Here is a 13,211-nt window from a genome sequence, read left to right as displayed (position 1 = left end):
AAATCTGGCAAAGGCACTCAGTCAGGCTCCTGTTGTTTGCAATATCCTGACCTTCCTCAAGGTAAAGAGATTAGAGAGTGGAGGCGATGGCATATCTAGGGCCCGGGGAAGGAGGGAGTTCATTAAAACCCAATGGTTTTGGATGTTAAGGAAAATGTACAGTGAAGTTGTCCTTGACTTCCGAGGGGCAGAAATTTGAGCTGATAATTAAAGAGAGAAAATCAGCTTCCTCAGGATGTAACAAATTGAAGGAAAACAACAACTTCTGGACTTCCATTCACAACTATTACCAGGTATGAAAATGGACCAATACTAACCGAATCACCTATATGTTGTCTTGACTAAAGCATGTGCTAATGATGCAGAGGCACACTCGCACGCCACTATTCGTAGTTGTTCGGCTCTTTATTTGTATTTATTTTACCCTTATTTTACCAGGTAAGTTGACTGAGAACACATTCTCATTTACAGCAACAACCTGGGGAATAGTTATAGGGGAGATGATTGAGCCAATTGTAAACTGGGGATGATTAGGTGGCCATGATGGCATGAGGGACAGATTGGGAATTTTGCCAGGATACGAGGGTTAACACCCCTACTCTTACAATAAGCACCATGGGATCTTTAGTGACCACAGAGTCAGGACACCTGTTTAACGTCTCATCCGAAAGAAGCCACCCTACACAGGGCAATGTCCCCAATCCCTGCCCTGGGGCATTGGGATATTTTTTTAGACCAAAGGAAAGAGTGCCTCCTACACCACTTCCAGCAGCATCTGGTCTCCCATCTAGGGAGCAACCAGGACCAACCCTGCCTAGCTTCAGAAGCAAGCCAGCAGTGGGATGCAGGGTGGTATGCTGCTGGCTAAACCTCACAGCTGTTTCAGGTGGACATTTAGCTGAGGTAAGATACATAGCCCAGCTCAACTCACCCCAGGGCACCCAGACTATACCTGGATGAAACCCTGACTGCATCCTGAAGCCAAGTTATACTTGCCTGCACTGCAATGACTATACCTGGAGTGTCAGATTTATTACACCATCAGAGAACGAGCCTTCCGTTACACAGATACTACTACATTTCATGATACATTAGCGATCCATGTTGATTTACTCATGCATTTTATGGTTTCATAGAGGGATGAACATGGCAACTAACTAGTCTTATAGTAGAGATTAGGCTTGGAAGAACTGGGAGTCCTTGGGGGTTCTTTGGAAACACACTTTAAATATGCAAGTGTTCATACCTCCTCGTACAAAGCCGTTGGTCGCAATCGCGGAGGTCGAAAGGCCGGTGATGGTGGTCACAACTGTTGCCATGAGAACGATCACACAGGAGAGAACTGTGAAAGAAAATGGAGGTCATGGTTGATTAACAAAACAAATAAAAATATCAGCATTAACATTTCTACAAACTTCTAAGAGGCAAATAACTGCAATAATGAGCAGCCAATTATCTGCTTGTTGAGGCTTTCCCCTCTCTCGCTCTACCTCTCCTGGCATTCACACATTCTGAGAAGACCTGTGAACAGTAGCGGCGCCACTAGAAAAACAAGCTAGTGCGTGACAGTTGACTGCATATGTCGCCGTGTGGCAACATTTCACATCTGGACGGTGAATGGTCGAGAGGTGAGGGGAGGAGGGATGGTCGGGAAGGTGGGAGTTTGGGGTGAGGTCGTGTGTGAATAAAACTATTTTTTATTTATTTTTAATAAAAAATAAAAATTAATTCACATAGACTCCCAAGCTCAACTCCAGGGTGTCTTACCAATTCCCGCCTGTCCCACGATCCATGACATGCGGATGAAGAGCATCACGCCCCAAATGTTCAACATGCAGCGCACCTGCACAGAGGAAGGGGTGGCAGTTAGGACGCATGACAAGTAACGTGAACACTTCACTCAGCAGAGAGGTTTCCAATAACCTGGTCTTGAAACATTGCCGGTGGGAATCCACTGATTAGATGTCCAAGACCTGGGCCCAGCTTTTCAAGTTATCGGATAGAATTAAATGTATTGAAATACAATGAAAAGAACGGGAGTACCATTCAAGTCAATGATTTCTATGCATTTAACCCTATCCGATAGGCGAAATCCAGATAGATAGGCGTAACTTTTGAAAGACTGGGCTCTGATGAGGATTCAATCCAGGTTTGAACCGAATGTTAAAGGGCAAGATTCCAAACCTAGTGAAAGTAGCAGTTCCGCCTTGGCATCTACTTGTCTAGTCAAAATTGCTACAAGCACCAAGCTTGCAATTTAAGGTCAGAAGAACGGTTCAAACAGGGATTAAAGTCCTGATATAAATTGGAAAACGTTGGACAACAATGAAATACATGATATTAAAATGTTGATATGACATGCTAAAATAAATGTTGGCTGCCCGAATAAGACTGGCCAAGGCTGAAGTAAGTTAAAAAATTAAAAAATAACTAGCCTATTCAAATCACTGTCAACCTCCAAGAACATTCATTAATATCTACCACAGTTTTATCCATTTCAAAGTGCATAAAAATCATTGACCATGTTTCCATCCACAGTAAAGACCTAATAAAAAGATTATGACAGCAGTGATGGAAACAGGAAGTTTTGTGTACTTTTATAAATGCCGAACAATTTGTTTGTTCGACATTGTGGGATCTTTTTTTGTCTGTAAAATTAATTATGTGGGAAATGGCAGTGGAAAAGTCACTTATGTGCAAATATTGATATAATAACTGTTATTTCGAAGTAAACTTGGAGTCATGCAATAACATGGTGTGTGGTCCTCCCACTACTGCTCGGGAAAGCATGCAGTTCATTAGCCTACAGATTAAATACATTATGATGAACATCACAGGGTGGTGAAAGTGCATGGTGATGAGCTTGATGCTGCTTTCCAATAAATAAGCGAGGGTCTAACTCCGGCGACGTGATGATCGATGCTCGAGGGTCTAACTCCGGCGACGTGATGCTCGAGGGTCTAACTCCGGCGACGTGATGATCGATGCTCGAGGGTCTAACTCCGGAGACGTGATGATCGATGCTCGAGGGTCTAACTCCGGAGACGTGATGATCGAGGGCCTAACTCCGGAGACGTGATGATCGATGCTCGAGGGTCTAACTCCGGAGACGTGATGCTCGAGGGTCTAACTCCGGAGACGTGATGATCGAGGGTCTAACTCCGGAGACGTGATGAGCGAGGGCCTAACTCCGGAGACGTGATGAGCGAGGGCCTAACTCCGGAGACGTGATGAGCGAGGGCCTAACTCCGGAGACGTGATGAGCGAGGGCCTAACTCCGGAGACGTGATGAGCGAGGGCCTAACTCCGGAGACGTGATGAGCGAGGGCCTAACTCCGGAGACGTGATGCTCGAGGGCCTAACTCCGGAGACGTGATGCTCGAGGGCCTAACTCCGGAGACGTGATGCTCGAGGGCCTAACTCCGGAGACGTGATGATCGATGCTCGAGGGCCTAACTCCGGAGACGTGATGATCGATGCTCGAGGGCCTAACTCCGGAGACGTGATGATCGATGCTCGAGTGCCTAACTCCGGAGACGTGATGATCGATGCTCGAGGGTCTAACTCCGGAGACATGATGATCGATGCTTGACAAATAAAAATATCATATCCATAACAAACTCATCATGTAGACTAGCCACCCCAAGAGCCTAGCCGCACTGTATCTGCAAGCTGTTGGCTAGAGCACAGGTGCCAAGACCAGAGTAGACACGTTTGATTCTTAACTCAGTCTGTGACAAAACTATCAGTAGAGTTGAAAATTGAGGATGTAGTTAAAAGCACTGTACATTTCGAAAACTATGCACTGACAAGTAGCTACAACAATGTTTCCCCAAACTCGGTCCTGGGGACCACAGAAGTGCACGTTTCCCCCCCCCCCCCTAACACTACAAAGCTAATTAAAATAATCAACTAATCATCAAGTTTTAATTATTTGAAATCAGCTGAGCAAGGGCAACAACAAAAAAACGAAGTGCGCACCCTTGGGGTTCCGAGGACCAAGTTTGGGAAACACTGTGCTACAACCATGCCAGATGCTCACACTAGAGCAGGGCTGTCAAACTAATTCCATGGAGGGCCTAGTGTTGGCTGGGTTTTGTTTTTTTCCTTTCAATTAAGCCCTAGACAACCATGGTGAGGAGAGTTCCTTACTAATTAGTGACCTTAATTTATCAAACCAAGTACAAGGGAGGAGTGAAAAACACTCGACCCTCCTTGGAATGGGTTTGACACATGTGCATTAGTCTCAGAAACATGCTATGGCCTGGACAGACCGGGAAGGATTAAATCAGCAAAAGCAATTCTTGCTAGAATCCTGTAGAGTGTGATCGACACACACCTCAGTTTGTTTGGTGACATGCTCATGTAATCTACCACTTGTTGAGGTTCCTCTTTAACTGCAATAGGAACTAATACAAATAAGCACCCACACAAAAAAAAGGGGGAGGCAGCCACGGGACTCTTATAGTCCAATGATAATATGTGCATATTGAGATCTGAATTCCAAATAAAGTTTAAGTAACCACCTGGGAACTTTATACTACAGAGGCTAATTGTGGGAGGAATTTTCTGTACTTTGAATGGGGGGGGGCTTCTTGCGGTCAATTTGCAGTCTAGAAATGATTAGCATTTATGTTCCGCCCCCACCCCGTGCAAACATTCGCTCAACAAAAACATTGTCCCACGTCTGAATCTAGATTATCCCTGGTCTATGCCATTGAACATTGTGTTCAAGAATAACTTGAGGCCACTGCATTCCCTGCAATGTCAGGACTAAAAAGAGAAGTGCTTATGCGGTACCAATTGTAGAGGCAGAAACTTCACATTGGTCCTCTGTAGCTCAATTGCTATAGCATGGCTCTTGCAACGCCAGGATAGTGGGTACAAGTCCAGGGACCACCCAGGCATAAAACATTTATGCAAGCATTACAGTAAGTCACTTTGAATGAATATGTCTGCTATAAATGAGAGACAGACACACACAGATAGTGTCACATAACAAAAAGGTAACCAGGGGGACAACGCTCTCAGGATGTCAAAGAGACGAGAGTCGGTTGACTACTCACCAGAACCCCTTTGATCCATCCGAACTTGACTGCTCCCTTGGGCTCGGACGCCTCCTTGGCTGCGGCCTCCTCGGCCGGGGTGAGCTCATCCCCGTTGGCGAAGCCATCCTCAAACGGCTCCTGCAAACAGAACGAGACAGACAGGCTATGGTCAGCACACAATGGAAAAAGACCCTTATTAAAGTAATTGTGCAAGTTCACACATCTGAATACTATTATCTCTGAATTAAACGGTTGTTCACCAATGTTCATTCATTTCTATGAACAATCTACAAGATCTTATTTTGCTCTTTATCCGACAGAGAAAACTCCCCAGCTCCCACACACACACACACACACCGATTAATCTGTGGTTGTATTGGCTGGAGAAGGTCAAACACAGGAAGCATCCCTGTAGAGACAATGCCATGAAGTGGGTGGCTGCCTCACTGGGTTGGTCTCTCAGTGCCCACCGCCCCATGCTGTTCCATCTAAGTGGCCCAGGACGCCCCCAGCCTGCAGTCCCCCCAGCCCACCCTCACCAGGGACAGCACAGGAGAGGAAGCCACGCATTCAAAGGCCTTTACAACATCCCGTCCCTGGTACTCCCCACCTATTAAGGCAGAAATAAGGCCCAGAAAAAGAGGAAGCTTGAAGACAGGATCTTTAAAAAAATGTTTATTTTTATTTTTTAAATCAGCCTAGACTTCCTGCTTTACGGGCACTGAACCAAAAGTTGACCCCAAACAACATATACACATGTATAGTGATTAACCCAGTCGCCACTGGCAGTGTGGAAAAATAAGTAACCATCGACTGCATGCAAACGTCCACCCGGCTGCGCGCACGAATGGGTATTGATGTTCTGCCAGCGTTCGATACACCACTCAGGCCCAGAGAGGGCCAGACACGGGTCCGCAGTCTCCATTTCAGGAAGATTGACACAGGAACAGGAGATGAGGTCTGGCCGACGTGACAATACAGGGCTTGTTCTCGTCCACGGTCCTTCATTTACCTAGGATTGGCATTCCAAGGCCCACAACGCCAAAGTCAGTTGTCGTACTGTGCCCGTCGGGCACATTAGAGGGTGATGAGAGACGACGTGGAGAGTGTTCATTGAATGTATGGATGACCTTGGGTTTATTGATAGCCCCAGTCCGCAGGGTGACCGTGTTACATGACAAAACAGATACAGGCTGGCTGATACAGCAGGGGCAATGCCCTCAGTGTTCAGTGATAAGGACAGGGATGTTCACCCCGCTCCAGGCACTAGGAGACCGACTCATCATGCTATCTATCGGATGGTCAAATTTATTGGCCAGCGTTATGGCGTTGCAGAACAAAGCGCCACCATTCCATGATCATTCATTTAATTTGTTTCAACTTTCATTCTGCCCATCATGTGCATAGTGACTCACTTAACTATTTTGGAAGGTACGCTACTATAGCTACTGATCGACCAATGCAGAATGACTTTGCACTATTTTCTACATGTAAAGATCAATAGATGAGATGACGCTAGATGTGGTCTCATGTAGATGAGTCACTCACAGCTCTCAGGACAAGTGTGTCTCTAGAGAAGGTGAAGAGTGGAGCTTCTCCTCCTCACACCCTTCCCTTGGGGTTCTCTTGTCCTCTTCCTCAGCATTATGCGCTCCTCCTTCAACCCCCCATCCCCTTTCACTCATCTTAGCAACCGCCGGCTGATGCCTGAAGTAACGCAGTGCTACACTCAGCCACTTAACAGAATAGCCTACCAAGTGTTTGTGTATTATTTGATGGTAAAGAGGATTCTGTTGGGAAGCCCTGACACCATCAAACAAAACGTAATCCTCAGTTTGGGTTTTGTGTATACAGGAGATTAAACGGGTTCATGGAAGGTTGAAACCAATGGGGGGAAACGTCACCATCTACTCTAGCATGTCGGGTAGGTAAATTGATCGGAGGTGTGGCTCCATTACAATAGATGTATAAATAGGTGTGTAAATTATAAAAGAGCACGGCGCCTCTGGCATGTACCCCAGCATGTGACGGGGATGGGCTGTGTAGAGGGAAGGGTGCTCAGCTTTGCCTCGCCAAGGCCATCTGTCAACAAGAGCTCCCTGCCTGCGTCCCCTAACAATGACTCAGCAGCTTCGCTGGGGTCTGGCAGTGGCAGGTACACTGGGCTATTGAGGGAGGTGATGGGAGATTCTAGGAAATTAAAAAAGGGACGGTATTGTCGGTTAGGGTTGTCAACGCTCTTCAGTGGGGGACCCGTGAGTCTCTGCCAGGGGCCAGGGGCATGTGGGGACCATGTGTGGACAAGCATCGGGAGGGTGGGATGAACAGCAAACACATTGAGCTAGGAAATAGGTCTCTACTACTGCCTCAATAGGTCTGTCTAGTCAGACCACTAAGTAACCAACCTCTTCTCAAACAAACTAGCGCTTCTCAGCTATGATAGCAGTGAGACTCAAATTTGACAGTCCCAATTCCCAGCTCACAAGGAAGAAAATCATGAAAAGTTATTGTAATTTGCTCTCAACACAGGAGGAAGGGAAGATCTGGAAAACAACCAATAGTATTAGGTCATGGATAGACCAACAATAGATTAGCTGCTAGTGAGGGGCAAGACCCAGAGCCTCAGGAAGTGAGTCATGCATCCCATCTAACTCTGTCTCTTTGTTAGTCAGCAGCCCTCGGGGCATCTCGGAGAGTTGACTGGGACACAGGAATCCTCTGAAAGTCGTTGAGCAGGTAGGCATGACATCAGCCACTGTTAGGTCAGTCTGGAATATCTTAAGCGGATCAGCAGTTTAAAAGAATATCCATGTTGAGACATGTCAGGCTCATGTCAGCAACCCACTGTTCAGAAAAAAGATGCACATCAGTAGTCGTCTTCATCTGACTGGGACCAGGGATTCTTGACTGTGCAACATACAGCAGTATGGCATTACTCCGCCTAGTGAGTCTAAAACAAGTCACTACAATCTACAGGAGGTTTTAAAAGCAGGGAAATAATTCACACATCTAGAACACGTCCTCTAATCACTTTTGGCATGCTCACGTCCTGAGCCCGAGAGATTACTAGCACAATGTTGACCAGGAGTACAGTCTGTAGAGCTAAAAATGACCTTGTCAGTCACAAGTATGTGTTTAATGTTAATTAGTCAATTACCCGGTGCCTTAAATTAAATTAATAGCCAATGATGATATCTTGGTAGAGCAGGTGGTCAAAGATGCTTACTTTATCCCTGAGCACATTATAGGCTAATTCTGTCCTAATTGAGCATTTCATGTGAACAGTCATCCCATATGATTAGGGCTGACCCCATTTAATAGACTGGTCGATTGTTTGGTCGATAGGCTATTAGTTGACCGAGATTTCTTTAGTCGAGCAGAAGCAAAAAAATAAGTTTAATCATGGTGTACACTACAGGATACCGGTCTGATTCTCACCGGTCTGAGTGGGCTGATCCATTGTGGAGGCCGTGGGGATGGCACAGTCCATCACTCAAAGACATGTGGTACTGAAAATGTATATGGTTATATTATGTAAGAACAATGGTGCAACACTAATAAAAAATATTATTTCATAACAAGTGCGCTTTGTCTCGCTTTGGATTGCCAAATAAAATGTGATTCATATTTTTTTCCCCATTCACATTTTCAAACAGTCCATTTATATTTTCCAACTGGGCTATAGATTTGGTGGAGTTTCTCCCCCCCTCGCCTGAGTAGCCTCGTTTCACTGCCAAAAATAAAATGAAACCATCTAGGTGTTCAGCAAAATAACAACCCAATGTCAAATACAGATAGCCTAGTCAAATAATGAACATCCAATCACATTAACCGTTACTTTCTCGCGGGAAGACCACTAACGGTCCGGTCCGTATGTAGCTGCTGTTCATGTTGGTATCTGTACTGATGGCGCAAAAGCCATGACAGGGAGACATAGTGGAGTGGTAACCCGCGTGCAACAGTTGCTCCCGACGCCACGTGTGTACACTGCAGCATCAACCAAGAGGCTTTTGATGCCAAGGGAATGCCTGACGTTTTGGACACTACAGTGAAAATGGTTACCTTTGTTAAAGCAAGGCCCCTGAACTCTCGTGTACAGTTGAAGTCGGAAGTTTACATACACTTAGGTTGGAGTCATTAAAACTAATTTTTCAACCACTCCACAAATGTCTTGTTAACAAACTATAGTTTGGTCGGTTAGGACATCTACCCTGTGCATAACAAGTAATTTTTCCAACAATTGTTTACAGAGATTATTTCACTGTATCACAATTCCAGTGGGTCAGAAGTCTACATACACTAAATTGACTGCCGTTAAACAGCTTGGAGAATTCCAGAAAATGTCATGGCTTTTGAAGATTCTGATAGGCTAATTGATATCATTTGAGTCAATTGGAGGTATACCTGTGGATGTATTTCAAGGCCTACCTTCAAACTCAGTGCCTCTCTGCTTGACATCATGGGAAATTTAAAAATCTATCAGCCAAGACCTCAGAAAAAAATTGTATACCTCCACAAGTCTGGTTCATCCTTGGGATCAATTTCCAAAATGCCTGAAGGTACCACGTTCATCTGTACAAACAATAGTACGCAAGTATAAACACCATGGGACCACACAGCCATCATACCGCTCAGGAAGGGGCGCGTTCTGTCGCCTAGAGATGAACGTACTTTGGTGCGAAAAGTGCAAATCAATCCCAGAACAACAGCAAAGGACCTTGTGAAGATGCTGGAGGAACCCGGTACAAAAACTATCTATATCCACAGTAAAACGAGTCCTGTATCAACATAACCTGAAAGGCCGCTCAGCAAAGAAGACACTGCTCCAAAACCACCATAAAAAACACAGACTACGGTTTGCAACTGCACATGGGAACAAAGATCGTACCTTTTGGAAAAATGTCCTCTGGTCTGATGAAACAAACTGTTTGGCCATAATGACCATCGTTATGTTTTGAGGAAAAAGGGGGAGGCTTGCAAGCCAGAGAACACCATCCCAACCATGAAGCAGGGGGTGGTAGCATCATGTTGTGGGGTGCTTTGCTGCAGGAGGGACTGGTGCACTTCACAAAATAGATGGCATCATGAGGTAGGAAAATGATGTGGATATATTGAAGCAACATCTCAAGACATCAGTCAGGAAGTTAAAGCTTGGTGGCAAATGGGGCTTCCAAATGGACAATGACCCCAAGCGTACTTCACAAGGTTGTGGCAAAATAGCTTAAGGACAACAAAGTCAAAGTATTGGAGTGGCCATCACAAATCCCTGACCTCAATCCTATAGAAAATTTGTGGGCATAGCAGAAAAAGCGTGTGCGAGCAAGGATGCCTACAAACCTGAATCAGTTACACCAGCTCTGTCAGGAGGAATGGGCCAAAATTCACCCAACTTATTGTGGGAAACTATATTATTATTATTCTGACATTTCACATTCTTAAAATAAAGTGGTGATCCTAAAACAGGGAATTTTTACTAGGATTAAATGTCAGGAATTGTGATGTTTTTTCTCGCCTGAATGATCTGAATCTAGGATTACAGAGACTCTCCGCAACTATATTCAATGTACGGGACTAAATTGAGGCTATGATTAAGAAGTTGGAGCTCTTCTCTGTCTGCATTAACAAGGACAACACACAGGTCTTTCCATCATTGAGTGTGCAAATGAACAAGCTTATGGACAACGTCAAACAGCGAAGCACCCGAGTGAGTTGGGTGAGCAATTACGCAGGTACTTTCCCGAAATGGATGACAAACAGGGATTCGTTATCCCTTTCATTCCCCTCCTCCAGTCCACTTACAGATATCTGAACAAGAGAGCCTCATCTAAAATTGCGAGCGGTTCTGTGAAAATGGCATTTAAAATCAGAAGCCACTGCCAGATTTAAGTCATTTCTGGATTGAGCTGAGCTCAGAGTATCCTGCCTTGGAAAATGGATCACCACAGACAACACCGCTACTCCTACTGCTCTCTCTTCGTCCGCCCACGTGCTCTCGCACACCCCGAGAGCTTCTGGTCAGCGGGGTGGTGGCACCGGGATCCTCATCTCTCCCAAGTGGTCATTCTCTCTTTCTCCCCTTACCCATCTGTCTATCGCCTCCTTTGAATTCCATGCTGTCACAGTTACTAGCCCTTTCAAGCTTAACATCCTTATCATTTATCGCCCTCCAGGTTCCCTCGGAGAGTTCATCAATGAGCTTGATGCCTTGATAAGCTCCTTTCCTGAGGACGGCTCACCTCTCACAGTTCTGGGCGACTTTAACCTCCCCACGTCTACCTTTGACTCATTCCTCTCTGCCTCCTTCTTTCCACTCCTCTCCTCTTTTGACCTCACCCTCTCACCTTCCCCCTACTCACAAGGCAGGCAATACGCTCGACCTCATCTTTACTAGATGCTGTTCCTCCACTAACCTCATTGCAACTCCCTCCAAGTCTCCGACCACTACCTTGTATCCTTTTCCCTCTCGCTCTCATCCAACACTTCCCACACTGCCCCTACTCGGATGGTATCGCGCCGTCCCAACCTTCGCTCTCTCTCCCCCGCTACTCTCTCCTCTTCCATCCTATCATCTCTTCCCTCTGCTCAAACCTTCTCCAACCTATCTCCTGATTCTGCCTCCTCAACCCTCCTCTCCTCCCTTTCTGCATCCTTTGACTCTCTATGTCCCCTATCCTCCAGGCCGGCTCGGTCCTCCCCGCCCGCTCCGTGGCTCGACGACTCATTGCGAGCTCACAGAACAGGGCTCCGGGCAGCCGAGCGGAAATGGAGGAAAACTCGCCTCCCTGCGGACCTGGCATCCTTTCACTCCCTCCTCTCTACATTTTCCTCCTCTGTCTCTGCTGCTAAAGCCACTTTCTACCACTCTAAATTCCAAGCATCTGCCTCTAACCCTAGGAAGCTCTTTGCCACCTTCTCCTCCCTCTTGAATCCTCCTCCCCCCTCCTCCCTCTCTGCAGATGACTTCGTCAACCATTTTGAAAAGAAGGTCGACGACATCCGATCCTCGTTTGCTAAGTCAAACGACACCGCTGGTTCTGCTCACACTGCCCTACCCTGTGCTCTGACCTCTTTCTCCCTCTCTCTCCAGATGACATCTCGCGTCTTGTGACGGCCGGCCGCCCAACAACCTGCCCGCTTGACCCTATCCCCTCCTCTCTTCTCCAGACCATCTCCGGTGACCTTCTCCCTTACCTCACCTCGCTCATCAACTCATCCCTGACCGCTGGCTACGTCCCTCCTGTCTTCAAGAGAGCGAGAGTTGCACCCCTTCTGAAAAAACCTACACTCGATCCCTCCGATGTCAACAACTACAGACCAGTATCCCTTCTTTCTTTTCTCTCCAAAACTCTTGAACGTGCCGTCCTTGGCCAGCTCTCCCGCTATCTCTCTCAGAATGACCTTCTTGATCCAAATCAGTCAGGTTTCAAGACTAGTCATTCAACTGAGACTGCTCTTCTCTGTATCACGGAGGCGCTCCGCACTGCTAAAGCTAACTCTCTCTCCTCTCATCCTTCTAGACCTATCGGCTGCCTTCGATACTGTGAACCATCAGATCCTCCTCTCCACCCTCTCCGAGTTGGGCATCTCCGGCGCGGCCCACGCGTGGATTGCGTCCTACCTGACAGGTCGCTCCTACCAGGTGGCGTGGCGAGAATCCGTCTCCTCACCACGTGCTCTCACCACTGGTGTCCCCCAGGGCTCTGTTCTAGGCCCTCTCCTATTCTCGCTATACACCAAGTCACTTGGCTCTGTCATAACCTCACATGGTCTCTCCTATCATTGCTATGCAGACGACACACAATTAATCTTCTCCTTTCCCCTTCTGACGACCAGGTGGCGAATCGCATCTCTGCATGTCTGGCAGACATATCAGTGTGGATGACGGATCATCACCTCAAGCTGAACCTCGGCAAGACGGAGCTGCTCTTCCTCCCGGGAAGGACTGCCCGTTCCATGATCTCGCCATCACGGTTGACAACTCCATTGTGTCCTCGTCCCAGAGCGCTAAGAACCTTGGCGTGATCCTGGACAACACCCTGTCGTTCTCAACTAACATCAAGGCGGTGGCCCGTTCCTGTAGGTTCATGCTCTACAACATCCGCAGAGTACGACCCTGCCTCACACAGGAAGCGGCGCAGGTCCTAATCCAGGCACTTGTCATCT

The 13,211-nt window shown here is 46.7% G+C and overlaps 1 protein-coding gene across 2 annotated transcripts in view; it reads right to left on the bottom strand.

Moving 5' to 3' along the window:
- The window catches only part of slc12a2 (solute carrier family 12 member 2), a 76,887-nt gene that overhangs the window by 33,270 nt on the left and 30,406 nt on the right, over positions 1-13,211 (bottom strand). For both annotated transcript variants that reach the window (XM_029647200.2, XM_029647209.2), the window contains exons 2-4: positions 5,067-5,186; positions 1,768-1,843; positions 1,247-1,342 (exon numbers count right to left, since the gene is read on the bottom strand). In XM_029647200.2, the coding sequence (XP_029503060.1) occupies positions 1,247-1,342; positions 1,768-1,843; positions 5,067-5,186 (292 nt within the window). The remainder of the gene's footprint in view (positions 1-1,246; positions 1,343-1,767; positions 1,844-5,066; positions 5,187-13,211) is intronic.

The sequence above is a fragment of the Oncorhynchus nerka genome, linkage group LG4 (genome assembly GCF_034236695.1).
Source record: "Oncorhynchus nerka isolate Pitt River linkage group LG4, Oner_Uvic_2.0, whole genome shotgun sequence".
Lineage (NCBI taxonomy): Eukaryota > Metazoa > Chordata > Actinopteri > Salmoniformes > Salmonidae > Oncorhynchus > Oncorhynchus nerka.
The sequence above is the reverse complement of the archived record's forward strand: the minus strand, read 5'-3'. Positions and strand labels throughout refer to the sequence as shown.